At 48.0% G+C, this 15002-nt stretch overlaps 1 protein-coding gene across 5 annotated transcripts in view; it reads right to left on the bottom strand.

Moving 5' to 3' along the window:
- PDE7B (phosphodiesterase 7B) overlaps positions 1-15002 on the bottom strand; it is a 277534-nt gene that overhangs the window by 13007 nt on the left and 249525 nt on the right. For all 5 annotated transcript variants that reach the window (XR_006289612.1, XM_027820564.3, XM_043542966.1 and 2 more), the window contains 3 exons: positions 13382-13513; positions 1786-1877; positions 272-416 (listed from right to left, as the gene is read on the bottom strand). Coding sequence is in view for 4 of the 5 variants with exons in the window: in XM_027820564.3 (XP_027676365.1) it covers positions 272-416; positions 1786-1877; positions 13382-13513 (369 nt within the window). In the remaining variant the exon portion in view is untranslated. The remainder of the gene's footprint in view (positions 1-271; positions 417-1785; positions 1878-13381; positions 13514-15002) is intronic.

The raw sequence follows: 15002 nt of genomic DNA, 5'->3' as shown, positions 1-15002 counted from the left end.
GGGGGGGGGGGAGGGAGAGACGTGGCAAGAGACAAAGTGGCCTGCAACTCAAAAGGTGAATAATAATAATAGTTGATCCTTTGCCGCATCTGCTATATTCAGATTATAACATAACACCTGGTACCTAGGAAAGTATTGGAGGTACGGTTTTGCTGGCTTTGAAACACGTTAGGTGACAGCACCAAAGCAATTAAGATGGCGGGTGATGGGTACCCTGAGGCTGAGCTAACATACATACACTGTTCCTTTAAGGGGTGGGGGGAAAAAGTACCTGAAGCATAAAATGTCTGTCTGGTGCATCCTCCAATCTCAGATCCTTATTTTCCAGGTGAGCTTTCAACCGGGTCAAAAACTCATTCTGTCTATTGATGTCTGTTGCCAAGATGAGGGAGCCCAGTTGCTGTTCGATATCCTGGCTGTAGGCAAGAAAAATGAGCCCTTATGAACACAGGATTGTTGAATATCAATGGTTTTAAACCACTTCATAGCCTGTCTCCTTCTGAGTATTATGTGATGACTCCAGCTAGCAGAGGGAGTCCACTTCATTGTTCTCCATTGGGATAGCTTGCAGGAGACCAGCAATTTAGCTGGTTATGGGATGTATGTGGAATAGAAAGTGTAGCAGAATAATCATGTGGGCGTAAATTGCCCCAGGAGCTTCCATAAGGTATTGTGAAGAATGAAAACGAAACAGCAGGATGTGTTATTGGGTGAACATAAAAGGCATCTAGAAGAATCAAAGTCACAGGGTTTTAGATTGGCAGCCACACAAATGCCAAGGCATTGTACATTATTTCTTTAAAGAAGGACTGAGAAGAAGGAGATTGGATGATTTAGAAAATTACTAATGGGATAAAAAGAAAAGGAGGACTTGTGGCACCTTAGAGACTAACCAATTTATTTGAGCACGAGCTTTCGTGAGCTACAGCTCACTTCATCGGATGCTGCATCCGATGAAGTGAGCTGTAGCTCACGAAAGCTCATGCTCAAATAAATTGGTTAGTCTCTAAGGTGCCACAAGTCCTCCTTTTCTTTTTGCGAATACAGACTAACACGGCTGTTACTCTGAAACTAATGGGATAGAAAGCCTGTCCTTTCTATATAATCTGTTTGCATTCTTCCCAAGTCACCAGTGGTTAAAACGTAACACTGGAGAGCTGCTTGGTAGTTTGTGTGAAAAATTTGTCTCCATCCATTTCCCAAGGATCAACACTGTGCACAGGTACACACAAACAACTGCAGCAACAACCAACACGCTACCGTCAGCTCCGCCTACATTCAGTCTCTGTTCTTTCTGCTGACTTTCCCATCTCCCTCTGCTCAGAGAGACAGTCAGATTTGAAGCACATTCTTCTGGTAGTGTGGGAGACACCGAGGGCATATCTACATGACCGATGTCTTCTGTCTCCCACCATTGTTAACACTAACTCTGAGTAGGTTTAATTTATATGGTGTAAAAAAACAAACAAACAAAAACAATGGGTGGCCATCGGTACCTTCTCAGTATTGGGACTCCTAACAATGCTAATATTGGTGCAGCTGAGCAAGTATTAGCAAGAGTGACAAACTTTTAGGTAATATAGCTAGTGATGCCCCAGCCCAGGTGCATCCCACACTATCAGGCCAATGTGCTTTATATCACCTTCAGGAGTGGGTGAGAGACTAACTCAGCCTACAATCAGCCTTTGGCCCCTCTGCTTATGGTTTTTAGTCAAGCAATGAAATAGGCTACTGGTTTGTTTTCCCATGGAATTTATCAGCATGTTTCACATGGGTGGCACTTACGTCATTTCCTTTGGTAGATGGGCAAGGAGCCTTGATTCTCGAAGCATGCCTATTGTGGATCTCCAGTGATGATTTTCTAACACAGACACATTCTGAGGAGGAAGAAGGTAAGTAAATAAAAAGACATAGCAGACAGATCTCTTACATTTAACAGAAATGCATAAGATTTGCCAGACCTTGTAAGTGATCTATCTAATCAGGTTTCCTGCCACTACCAGTGGACAACACCTGATACTGCAGCCAAAGCCCCATATCCCGTGAAGTGCCTAGCTAACTTAAATGCTATAGGTATGCCAAACCTCAGGCAATCAGGTCATGCCAGGAGCCAGAGGTGTTCCTACTGGTGAGTACCTCAAACACACTATTATTTTTGAGACCTTGGAGCACTAAGGGAACTCTTAAAAAATTCACACCACCATTTGTTTATTAAATAGTTGCAAACAAATTCATTTTTTACGGTGTTTTAGTAACATCATAAGTGATGCATCTGTCCCTTCTATTTTTGTTCCTTTGTTCCCTTTTTTGTTCAGTTTCCATCTTTTCTCTTCTGTTTCTCCCCTGCTCTCTTTTTTCTCTCTTTTTCATTCCAGAAGTTGCCTCCCTTTCCAATTTCCTTCCTTCTTTTACATCTTTGCCTCTCTATGCCCATCATGGTACGCTGCACCTATTATCCTGTTCTGCTTAGAACTTGCTCTTCTTTCCTAGTATCTTGTTCTGCTCAGACCATTCATGGTAACATGTTTATTATTACTGCTGGTAATGACTTCTGGACCTCTCCACTATTAATCTCTCTCCATTCTGGGGAACAATCAGTCACCATTATTACTTTCCTATTGCTTAACCAGTTTAGAATCTGCCCTGATAAGACTTGCTCCATACTTAGTTGTTTTCCTATAGAGTCTCCAAGAATGTAACCTATTAAAAGCTTTTAGAAAATCTATCTAAATGATTCCGACTGTATCACCTTCATCTATTACCGTTTACTTCTTAGAGGCTCTTATTTCCCTTACAGAAGCCAGGTTGATTTTGACACGGTCTGGTAACATTGTCTTTTACTATTATTTATTTGTATTACCATAATGCCTAAGAGTCCTTGTCATGGGCCAGAACCTCATTGTGATAGATGCTGTACAAACACAGAACAAAAAAGGTATTCCCTGCCTCAAACAGTTTACAGTCTAAGTCTAAGACCAGAGCCCAACAGATGGGTACAGACAGACCAGCTGGGGAGTACAGGAAAACAATGAGACAGTGTTGTCTAAATAGATAAGACAGACACAGGATGGGGGAATTGTGAAAACAAACAAGCAGCATGAACAATGTGATGGCAACAAAGATCACGTTAGTGCCACGATTTTGTTTGGTTTTGTTTTTTGGGAGGGTTTAGTTAGGGGATCAGCTAAATAGAAAGAAAAGGGAAAAGTGCAGGAGAGGAGAGCGTAGAAGGAGCAAGTGTGGAGTGAAGCTGAAATGAAGAGATTGTGAGGAGGAGCCGGGCGGGTTGGAGCAAACAGTCAATCAGCACAGGGCAGAGAAAGTCAGAGAACATTCTGCAGTTTCAGATGGAGTGTCCAAAGGTCCCTGTTTTGTCTGCTTCTTGTCCTATTGGCTGGGGTCTCTGGCCGGCTGCTCTATATTAAATATATTACTTCATCCTTAGACTTTCAGTCAGCTTTCCTGGAGAGCACCAGATCAGTAATTCCTGGGATCTCCGGCTAGTGACTCAGTCAGTCATGGAAGGCTATGGTGGAATTAACACAATGCTCTTGGGGTCATTTAGATAAGAGAGAATTCAGACATCTTTTGGGATGGGTTTTTAAGCTGACAGTGAGAAATTAGGAGTCAGATGGAGATGAAGCATAACTGAAACTATTTGTTTACAGCTCCAGAGAGGTGGTTATAGGAATGTGTTTAGAAACCTGAAATTCTAAGAATGCCCACTTCCTGGAAGAAAGCGTGGAATTCTAGCATGCAGGTCTCCTACAGAAAGCATTGGGAGGGAACATGTCCCAAAGCATAAACCAAAGATGTGTGAGAAGGATCACACCTGGATGGATAAGGAACACATGGAAGAAATAAGGAGGTAATTTCAGGGCAAGTTTGTTTTTTCAAGTTTCTGGTATTTAAGCTACTGTTCTTCCTTTCTTATGCAGTGCTCCTGGGGATGCTTATTTACACATCTTTAGCTCATTCCTTTGACTTTTCTGTCAATGTGTATAAATAAATTACACACATACGGGACAGTGTTCAATGAATGAACAGCCATTCAATGTTTTGTTTTATCCTCATTGTTCCATGTGTGACTCTAGATCTTAATTACTGTACAGTACTCAAATCCTGCTCTAAAGACAATTATTAATTTAGTCATGGACTTTTCTCTGGTGCTCTTCAATATAGTATCTGAGTGCTTCCAAAAATATTTATTTATTTATTTCCACAACATTCCTGTCAGACGAGGAGGTGGTATTATCACCATTTTACAGATGGGGAACTGGAGTACAGAGAGATTAAAGTTAAAAGTATTCATTCATTTTGGGTACTCAATTTGAGAAGTTGAGGACTTGATTTTTCCCTGTACTTGGCATTATATAATCTGTTATATGTTCAAAGCACAGCTCTTGTGAGTGCTCAGTATTTCTGTAAAACATACCCCAGGATTTGAAGTTGGGTACCCAGTAAATTAGGAACACATAATTAGTGACCACCTGTACAAAGTTTGGTTACGTGATTTGCCCACCACCACACAGGCACTCTGTGGCAGAGGCAGGGATATAATCGAGATCCCCAGGGCAGCATTCAACTGCTTTAAGCATGAGACCAGTCTTTCTCTTCCTGCAATCCCCTTCCTCATTCACTATACACCTTCCAACTTCTGCAATAACTGAGGCAGATAAAAGACCTACAGGCAAAAATCTTAATCTGATCTCAATCTTCACCTCCATCCCAATGGCTCTCAGCCCCTTCTCCACATTCCTCATTGACTTCCCATACCTGGTTTTCCTGCTCAGCAAGTCCCAGTCTGCCCATCATATCAGCTTCATCTCCCAGCCAAGCAGACTCCCTGTTGCAGTCTACTCCTTCTGCCACCTCCATCAAGGTTCCATGTGCACCAATCTAATTTACTGATGTGCGTGGCTCTTTGTGTGTGAAATTCATTTCAAGCACACAAAGGTAAAGGTACTGTAGAGGGGAAGTGCAAAATCCACTCCCCAAGCTCAGAGGCAGGGTGCAGGTCTGCAGTGCAGCTCCCAGCAGCTATTACTGCATCCTATGAGCTGGAATAGCATCCCTTGCACCTCCCCATGGCTTGTGTGTATGTGGGAGGGGGGCAATAGGGCCATTTTAGATCCCCTGGCCCAGGTGCATTGCTGCCCTCTGCAGCACACAGGGTATAAATACCTTTCCGTGTAGCTTGCATTCCACAAACCTCTATGGAACATGACCGGGGGCGGGGCGGGGGGGAAGGATCTTTGCACAAGCCCTCCAAGGTGAATTGCAGCCAAGATGCCCAATGTGTCCTGGATTTATAATATGAAGATGCAAAGATCCTAATCCCATAATATTCCTAACACAACACCCTCAAACAGTGTCTAATGAGACGCCTATATACACTGCATACTGTGTAGCATGGAAGGTTGTAACTGGTGCCCCAACAAAATGGTGGGGCTGGGGCTTGCAGTTAGATAATAACCACCAAACATTGTGGCTCTGGCGGGGAGGGATATGTTGTCCTCTCAGCAGGGAGAGAAGAGAGAAGAGAAAAGGGAAAGCATCTGTACATTACACAGTGCCACCCAATTTCTGCATTCAGTGCAGGCTTTGGGTGGTGAGCAGTAAGTAAGGCCTGGGGTCGCCCTTGGTAGTCGGTTCAGTTTCTGTCTGTGGTAGCCAAATGATGAAGATAAAAAGAAATATTGAACATTTACTGAATCCTGTGTACAGAGTGACACAGGAGTGCTGTGGGACATATAAGGCAGATAGTCCTTGTTTTTAAATGGCTTGCCATTTTGACAAATGTGCTGCTCCACCCCTGCTGGTGTGACCTTGCACACATGGTTCATGAGTAGAGCTCGTTGTCTGTCACAGAGGTCACGGATTCTGTGACTTTCCATGACCTATGTGACTACTGCAGTGGCCAATGTGGCTGACCCCAGGGCTGCTCCGGGGCCAGCTGCTCAGGTGGCCCCAGGGACAGCCACACTGGAGTGGCCCTGGGGCCAGCCGCACAGGCCTCTAGTCGGGCAGCCTGGGCAGCTGGCCGCCGAGCAGTGGCTGCTGTGGTGGTCACTGCCCCCGCAAGCAGTGCCCCCCCCCAGCCCTCCCCTGAGCAGTGCCCCTGCGCCCCCCAAAAAGCACCCCCCCGACCCTCCCCTGAGCATCAGCCCCTCACCCCCCCAAAAACAGTGCCCCCCCAGCCCTCCCCTGAGCAGCAGCCCCTCACCCCCCCCCCAAAAGCAGCACCCCCCGGTCCCCACCAAGCAGCAGCCCCTGGCCCCCCCCCCCCAGCAACTGTCCCGGGGGCAAGTAGCTGCTGCTCGGCGGCCCCTGCCAGCAAGCCTGGGGCTGGGGATGGTGCTGCACTGGACCCCCCACACAAGCAGCGGTCCTGGGGGCCACTGGAGCAGTCACAGCTCGGTGGTCCCCACCAGCAGTCCTGGGGCAGCCCCCATGAGCTGGTGCCATGCCCGCCTGCCCCCCCCACCCCCCCCCAACCAGTTGCTCCCCGGCTCCCTTGAACAGCGTCCCGCCCCCTCTGAGCAGTGGCTCATGGCCGCCTCCCCAGCAGTGATCCAGGGGCTGGCTGGAGTAGCCTATACTTGGCGACCCCCGGCAGCAGTCCCAGGGTGGCCCCTGGCAGCTGGTGCTGCGCTGGCCCCAGCTCCCAGGTCCTTCCCTGATCAGCAGCCCCAGGGCCCCCCCCGCAGCAGCAGTGCCGGGGGGGGGGGCATGTGAAGCAGCCAGAGCTTGGCGGTTCTCTGCAGTGGTCCCCAGGGTGGCCCCTGGCAGCTGGTGCTGCACTGGCCCAGGCCTCCACCCCCAAGCAATAGCACCCTTGAACAGCGCCCCCTGGCCTCCTAAGCAGCGGTCCCTGTTCCCCTCCCCAGCAGCAGTCCCGGGGCTGGCTGGAGTAGCCGGTGCTTGGTGGCCCTGGCAGCGGTCCTGGGGAAGCTCCCGGCAGCTAGTGCTGCACTGGCCCTGCCCCCCCCCCCCAAACAGCAGCCCCCCCACCTCCCTCAAGCAGCAGCCCCTGGCCCTCTCCTGAGCAGTGGCCACTGCCCCCACATCCAGCAGCAGTCCCGGGGCAGCTTGGCAACCCTCAGGGGCATCCGGAGTAGCTGATGCTCATTAGCCCCTAGTTGTGGTTCCAGGATGTCCCCCGGCAGCTGGTGCCGTGCTGGCCCTACCCCCATGCCCAAGCAGCAGTTCTCCCCCCCGCCAGCAGCCTCCACCTTCCACCTCAGCAGCGGTCCCCGGAGCAGCTGCTAGTTGGCAGCTCCCAGCAGCGGTTCCAGGGCAGCTCCTGACAGCTGGGCTGCATTGGCCCCACTCCCCGAGCAGCAGCCCCACGGTCCCCCCCACAGTAGTGCTCCTGGGGGTGGCTGGAGCAGCCGCTGCTCAGTGGTCCCTGGCAGCTGGGGCCATTGGGCCTCCTGAGCAGTGGCTCCCCTGCCCCCCCAAGATTTAGTTGGGGTAGTTATAGGATAGGTCATGGGCCAGGAATTTTTATTTATTGCCCATCACATTTTCATGACGTTTAATAAAAATACTCATGACTAAATCATAGACATACTCATGAGGTCACACTGGGGGGAGGGGGTGGCAAGCTCTTAAAAATAGCATCCTCCATGTGTTCAAGGTCACACCTGTGGGGGCAGGGTCATGCAGGCAGGTCCATGCCATTTTTGGAAGTACTGGACTGTCTGGTATTCTGGGGATGCATGAGCAGTCACCCTAATTCTATGAGATAATACAACAATGCTGTGATGGCAGCAGCTCCTGCTCACTTGCTGCCAGGCAGCCCCCACAAGATTCAGACCTCAGTAACAGAGGCTGATGAGCTTGGGAAGGGCTGGGGTCTATTCATTAAGGAACTGCTGTGGTTTCTGTAGGGGCAGGTATGGGAGAGATAAGAGAGGCATCACAAAGAGAAAAGTGACAAGGGTGAAAACTAACGGTAGGTGCCACAAAGGACTGCAGGGAGGAAGAACCATGAGGAACCACATAGGGAGAAGGCGGATGGACCACAAGAGAGTGCATGGAGGAGGGTGGGACCACAGGGATCATGTGGAAGAGGAAGAGATGGGACCACAAGGGATTGCATGGTGGAAGGGGACCACAAGGGATCACATGCATATAGAGAAGGGAGCACAAAGGATTGTGTGGAGGAGAAAGAGATGGGAGCATGAAGGCCTGTGTGGAGAAGGAGAGACCATGAGGGATTGTGAGGTAGTGGAGGAGGGACCATGAGGAATCACATGGAAGAGGAAGGATCACAAGGGATTGTACGGAAGAGGAGGAAGTCGGACCACAAAGGAGCACATGGGGGAGGAGAAGGAGATGGGACCATGAGGGATGTTGCAGAAGAGGACAAGGTGGGCCCACGAGAGATTGCATGGCAGAGGAGGAGGGACCATGAGGGATTGGGGTGCATGGTGGAGGAGGAAACAACCTTACGGGGGATTGTGCAGATGAGGAGGAAGGACCACAAGTGAGTGCATGGACGAGGTGGTGGGACCATGAGGGATTGCATGGAGGAGGGATCATCAGAGAGTGTGTGGTGAGAGAGGAGGAGGAGGGACCATAAAGCCTATGAAACCTTCATTGTACCCTCTTGTGTTTATGCATTATGAAACAGTCTTAATGGCATGATCACATACTAATTTTCAGTGTCCAGAACAGATGGTGCTTACTTACTGAGCAGCTATCTTCTCATTGTTCAATGTGTGGCCACAGGCTTTATTTATTGCACACTATTCACACCCTGCTCTGAACACAGAATTATTAATTTCCTCATGGGCTATTTGATAGTGCTCATCACTGAAGTATCCAAGTGCTTCATAAATATTAATGAATTTATCTTCACAACACTCCTGTGAAATGAGGTGGGTGATATAATCTGCAATTTAGAGCTGAGACCCCAGCAACACCCTGCCAAATATCAAGTCATTGCTGCAAAGCATAAAGGCACCAGAACTTCTCTATTACATGGTTGTAAGTTGTTTTTTTAAACTAAGGGTAAAGCAATGTATTTTTCTTCAATCTCATTCTCAGAAACAGCTGAGCTGTTTTAGCCGAAACTCTAAATAAAAAATAAGAATTTAAAAACATTAGTCTGAGACAGACACCTGACATGGAAAATTTCAGTCCAATCAAAGTTATAAGCTATTAAAACTGGTCTTATAATGGAAAGTGTCAGGCAACCTTTAATCAATATCGCTAACAGCTCCTCCTATAATTCATATTTTCTTTCAATCTGTCCTTGTTACCTTTGATTTTTTGTTAGGAGGAGATATAGAAACTGGAATAAGTGACCAAAGTCTGATATACATGCAGAATCATACAACAAAGAGTGTGTTAGCTCTTTGAGGCAGGCACTGTCTCCTAGTATGTGTTTACACATAGCCATATGCCTAGCACATGGAGTCCTGAATAGGCACTGCCACAATATAAACGTTAAAATACTGAAAGTGACATCAAGATGCTTCCAATCTGCCCTCAACATACAGACCTATCATAAGATGGTGGATGGTGATAGTATAAATTGTAACAATTCTTCTCAGAACTCTTATTATCAAGAAGTCCTGTTGCTGAGGAGACATCTGTGAAACGCTTATTGCATTCTACAAGTTCTGTTATACTGTTTCTTTGACACACCATTTATTAGTAACTAGTAACCAAAGTGGAAAGAAGAAAGTGGGGTAGATCACGTTACTGCAGACCTGAGGGTAGAGAGGGAAATATATGGGAAAACAGGTCCAGCTAGATGCTCACATTATCTATTTTTCTCTTATTTCTTTCACATTTTCTGAATTTACTGTTCTCACAGTTTTAGTAAAACCAAAAAAAAAGAGAAGTGATACGATGAATTAGATGTTTCTATATATTCAGGAAAGAGACGGGATTTGATTAATTAATGTCGGAAAGTACTCTGAGATACGCTGAGGAAAGCTGCTATAGAAGTGCAAGATATGATAATTACTTTGTTCCTACTAGAAGAAAAAAGTTTGAGTGTTTTCAGTTCTGTAAATTTCTGCTCATGCATGGGCAGCGGGTATAATAGACCGGGGAGGCTGCTGGATGCCTGGACAATGGTGGACCCACCTGCACTCTACCTCTTCTGCTCCCTACTCTGCCCCTTCCCAGAGGCCCCCACTGCCCGCCTGCCGTGTCCCTCCACTCCACCCCGCTTCTCGCCACATTCCTCTTCTCCTCCACCCCTCCCTCTCCCCACAAGACCTCCCCCTGACTGCTGCTTGCTGCCTCCCTCCTCACCCCCCTGCCCCAGTGGGGGAGAGGGGTGGAGGAGAGGAGAGACATGGGCAAGGGGGAGCGGTGGGCGGAGAAGACCTCACGGGGAAAAGGGGTGGAGGACAGGAGGGACCTTGTGGGGGAGTGGGGAGAAGAAGAGAGACATGGTGAGAGCAGTGGCAGGTGGTCCCAGTGGGGAGGGAGCCGAGCTGAGCCGGGGAGGGGTGGGGCCAGAGGTAGAGTGCGGGCTGGGCCACAGGTGGAAGAGGCAGGACAGGAAGTTTGAAGCTTCCCCTAGGGGAAGCTTCACCCACTGCCCTTCATGGTCTGGTATTATACAGCAAGATTGCATAAAAGCTCTCAATCTCTCTCTTCACCCCATCCCTCTCCCATATTTTAAGTTCACTCTGGACAACTAAAGAAAGATCGGGTTAACGAGTGACAGCTGAGCATGACGCCATACATCTCTACCATTAAGTGTGAGCAGCGAGAAACCATACAGCTGCTGCTAGCAATTAGAGTGGTCAGCTTTCCCCCAAGGACCCCTCTGCTAACTTATTACAGCTAACTGCCAACAGATATCCGATTGCCTTAGCCTGTGGGGATATAAACCAAACAGGGAGAGGACTAGGAGGTGGTGGGTTAATGTCAATTGCAAACTGGTGTGTTTAACAATTAACTCCTAATCTAGAGGAAGCTTAACCCTTTATTTGAACCCCTACATTACACAGACATATTTATGGCTGGCTGTAGGAAGCTTTCATTATGTTTAGGGCCTAAAACTCATGATACAGATTGTTACAGTTCCCATACTGGGTAGCCCATCATAATGAGATTACTAGGGGCCAAAATTATATTGTTCCTTAGACAGTCACAAAAGAAGTAGAAGAGAACATTCTCAAAGAAGGTGGTGGTGGTCATGAGAAGGCCATTGCTGTTTCTGATGGTCAAACCTCAGAAGATTCAGTGATGTAAATAAATTCCCCAAATCTGGGTGCTTCTCTGAGCCACCCACATCTCTCAACCACAAAACCAGGCTACGAATGACATGAGAATGGGCTTCCCTTTGAGAAGGCTCCTATTTCTGGCTGGAACCCAATAGTGCAGAGGTAAATCAAAACCTAACAGGAAGTGAGGAAGACTGGACATTAAGTAGACTGTTGAAAGAAAAAGGATCATTTTCTGTTGTCAGAGCTTAGGGTTTGTATGAGATGGATCTCCCCCATTTCTCTTTCCATCGATTCTAACCCTGCCTTCCACAGCTACTTGGCTCCCTTCCTCCCGCTCCAATCCAATTGCCCTGACATTTCGAGGAGACTGGAGCAAAATAATGTAGGCAGAACCTAGCTGTGGCTGCTGTTTGGGTATACCTTGTCATAAACTGATTCAGCAAGTTAAGCCAGTCACAAAGTCATAGCTATGTGAGCATCACTCTGCCCTGGCCTTGGCTCACATGGCCCTGTCTGTTCCTTTATCTCAGGGTAGAAGGACAGTTGAACTGTTACACAATCACCATCTTATCTGTAAAACCACAAGTGTGTATGCGGGTGGGGGAAGGGTGGGTGGGGAGGAAGAGAGAATCTTCCTCTCTCTAAGTACTCAGCAAATTATTAAATCAGGACCATGCAGTAATCATGCTCAGTGTATTCAGAAAGGCACATGGCCTTTAGCAACCCCTCTCCTCATTGTTCTAAAATGCATAAGGTTTAAAGAATTCTATCACTAATACACCAGATTTTTTTTTTGGACAGGTCCAAGTTCACCGTCTGAGTTTTAAACGCCAGGGATCATGGTCAGTGCACACATTTTTGTGTTTCTTGGACGTGAAAAGCCCCAAAGCCAGTTCCCTGACCCTAACTCTACTTATGCCTGCTGGGAGTCAGGATTTTCCAATGCCACATGCTGCTGCAGCTGACTACAGGGTACACAGACTTTCTGCTTCTAAGACCTGGTCTACACTGGGCGAGGGGGGAGGGGGATCGATTTAAGTTATGCAACTTCAGCTATGCAAATAACTTAGCTGAAGTTGACGTACTTAGATCGACTTACCATGGTGTCTCCACCGCGGTGAGTCGGCTGCTGCCACTCCCCCGTCGACTCTGCCTACGCCTCTCGCAGCACTGGAGTACTGGAGTCGACGGGAGAGCGCTCGGGGGTCGATTTATCGCTTCTAGACTTGACGCGATAAATCGATCCCTGCTGGATTGATCGCTGCCCGCCGATCCGGCGGGCAGTGAAGACATACCCTAAAAAGTTAAGTACAGTAGCCAAAGCGGACATATAAAACACACCTGTAAACATACATGGATTTATATGTGCATGAATAATATGGATATTACATATTGTATATATGGATTATATACATAGATATATGCACATAAATAATATGGATTTACAACTTAATTAGTTTTAAGAGAGAGCTGGACACATTTATGAGTAGGACTGTATGACAAAGTTGCCTGTGGTGTTGGGGGCAGTGCTCGGCAGCCACAGGAGTCCCTTCTGGTTTATATCTTAGGTTCCTAAAATCTCATGCTTCAGGGCTTCACCTGGTCTCCCGCAAGGGTCAGGAAGGGATTCTCTCTCTTCCCACTCCTCCCACCCCCCACTGTATTCTGAGTTTGTTTGGTTTTGGTCTCCTTCCTCTGAAGGAATGGCCATTTCTGGAGATGGGACATTGGAAGGGGTGGGCCAGGGCTTTAGGTGGCACCAAGCACTCTCTCTCTCTCTCTCTGGTACCTGGCTGGCTGGTTCTTGCTCACATGCTCAGGGTCTAACTGATCGCCATATGTGGGGTTGGGAAGGAATTTTTAGAAGACTGTTGATTTTAAGCCACAAATCTATACAATCTTACCCCAGCCCACCCACTCAGAAATCTTCCCAGCCTTGCTGCCTTTTCAGCACTAATACTGTCCTGAACAGAAATTGGTATTTGCACCCTATTGCTCAGTTGCAGTGGTAGTTTTGCGATGCAAACAAATGTGTACTGAGGATCTATGCTGAAATTGCCAAACTTGTAACATTTGTGATTCAGCTAGACTTGAAACCACAGCCTCAACCTGAAAATGCATTGCAGCAATGCCCTAAGTCCATCTTAAACCCCCCACCCCCAGAAGCACAGTCTCACCTGGTATAAGCTGGCAAGGTGGTGGTTGGTTTTGATCAAAAATTGTTGATTGACCCCTGGATGGTCTACATCGTGAGCTGCAGCAGCGAGCAGTCCAAGCATAATGTCCAGAGGGGTGAGGAAGTTGGCAAGCTGGACCACACAAAATTGACCACAACATTAGCACAAACAGGCAAACAATTCTTTTAGCAAGAAAATCAAAGCAACTCCAACATCATGTAATTGTTTGGTTTTATAGTTCAATTTACAATGCTATCATCTGAGATAACCATTTATACACAGCCATCCACAGGTATGGGTCATTACACAGTTTGTATCTATCAAAACTATCAGGCTGTAATGCAGTGGTGCAAGTAAGCCAGTACAGTCAGGTACGCCGTACCATTAAGATATTTATTGCCGATATACCGTACCGGAAAGACACATTCGGAATCTGCTGAACACCGCAGGGCTCTCCTGGGAACTGCAGTGGTGAAAGGAGCAGAACATGGCGACCCCATGCCAGCAGCTCCTCCACAGCGGCTGTACCACCCCCAGCCCTTCCACGCAGCTGTCTCTCCTGTCTGGGATCTCTACAGCCTTGCTGGAGACCAGGGCTGTGGGCAGGGCTGGAGAGAGTACAGCTGTGCCGGAGGAGCTGCCGGCATGAGGCTGCCTGGTGGCCCCATGATCTTCTCCTTTCACTGCCGAGGTTCCCAGGAGAGCCCTGTGGTTCAGTGGATACCGATTTCTATCTGCGGATATCCGTATCCACGGGTATACATTTGTATCCGCACAGGGCTCTAGTCACGGAACATTTTTTGTGAGGGGGGGTCGGGGTCGGGCTGGCAACTGGTGGGAGGGACACAAAGGGTCAAGTGACCCTTCCCAGGCTCAAGTGCCCCCGCCGGCCCAGGTGGAGAGAGGAAGGGGCGGGGCCAGAGCCAGAAGGCCAGAACCTCTCCGCTTCCAGTCACGCTGCCTGGGACGCTGCCCGGTGCAGCACAGCGGCTGCCTGGAAGAGCCAGGCACCCTCCCAGGCAGCTGCTGTGCTGCACCAGGCAGCATCCGGGCATGACTCCAGGGCCTGGTTGCCAGGAAGAGCAGCCGAATGCCAGGGGGAGCCGGCGCAGCGGGAGGACAGAGCCCCCCTCCCCCCGCAATAATGTGGGATGGAGTTGGGGGCGGGGTGCGGAGGAGTCACATGGGGGGTCACGTGGGGAGGTCACGCCCCCCCCCTTTAGCTGGTGCTCCCCTTTGTGTCCCTCCAGTGAGTCGATGTACTGGTAAGAGTTAAAATCTACTTGGTTATATGCTGACTCATTATTATAATAGTTTTTATGTTAGTATGAGCAGTTAACAGGTTAAAAAAACCACGGTAGCTTCTATAAAAATACTGATATTTAGTCTCAAAGATCCAGTTTAGAAACAGATACAACTACCACTGTAACATATTGTATAACATCAACTCTGCCATCGAGAACTACTTGAAAATGTTAGAGGTACATTACACTACTAGTAAAGCACTGTATTATCAGTGTATCAGTGTACAAAGGCCAAAGTTTTCAAAGTTGTCTGCTTAATGTTAGGCATCTCAATCCAGATTCAGACACCTAAATAATAGACCTGATTTAGCTGTCTA

Source organism: Chelonia mydas, chromosome 3 (genome assembly GCF_015237465.2).
Source record: "Chelonia mydas isolate rCheMyd1 chromosome 3, rCheMyd1.pri.v2, whole genome shotgun sequence".
In the NCBI taxonomy this organism is placed as follows: Eukaryota; Metazoa; Chordata; order Testudines; family Cheloniidae; genus Chelonia; species Chelonia mydas.
Note: the sequence above shows the minus strand (reverse complement) of the source record. Positions and strands in the feature narration are given on the sequence as shown.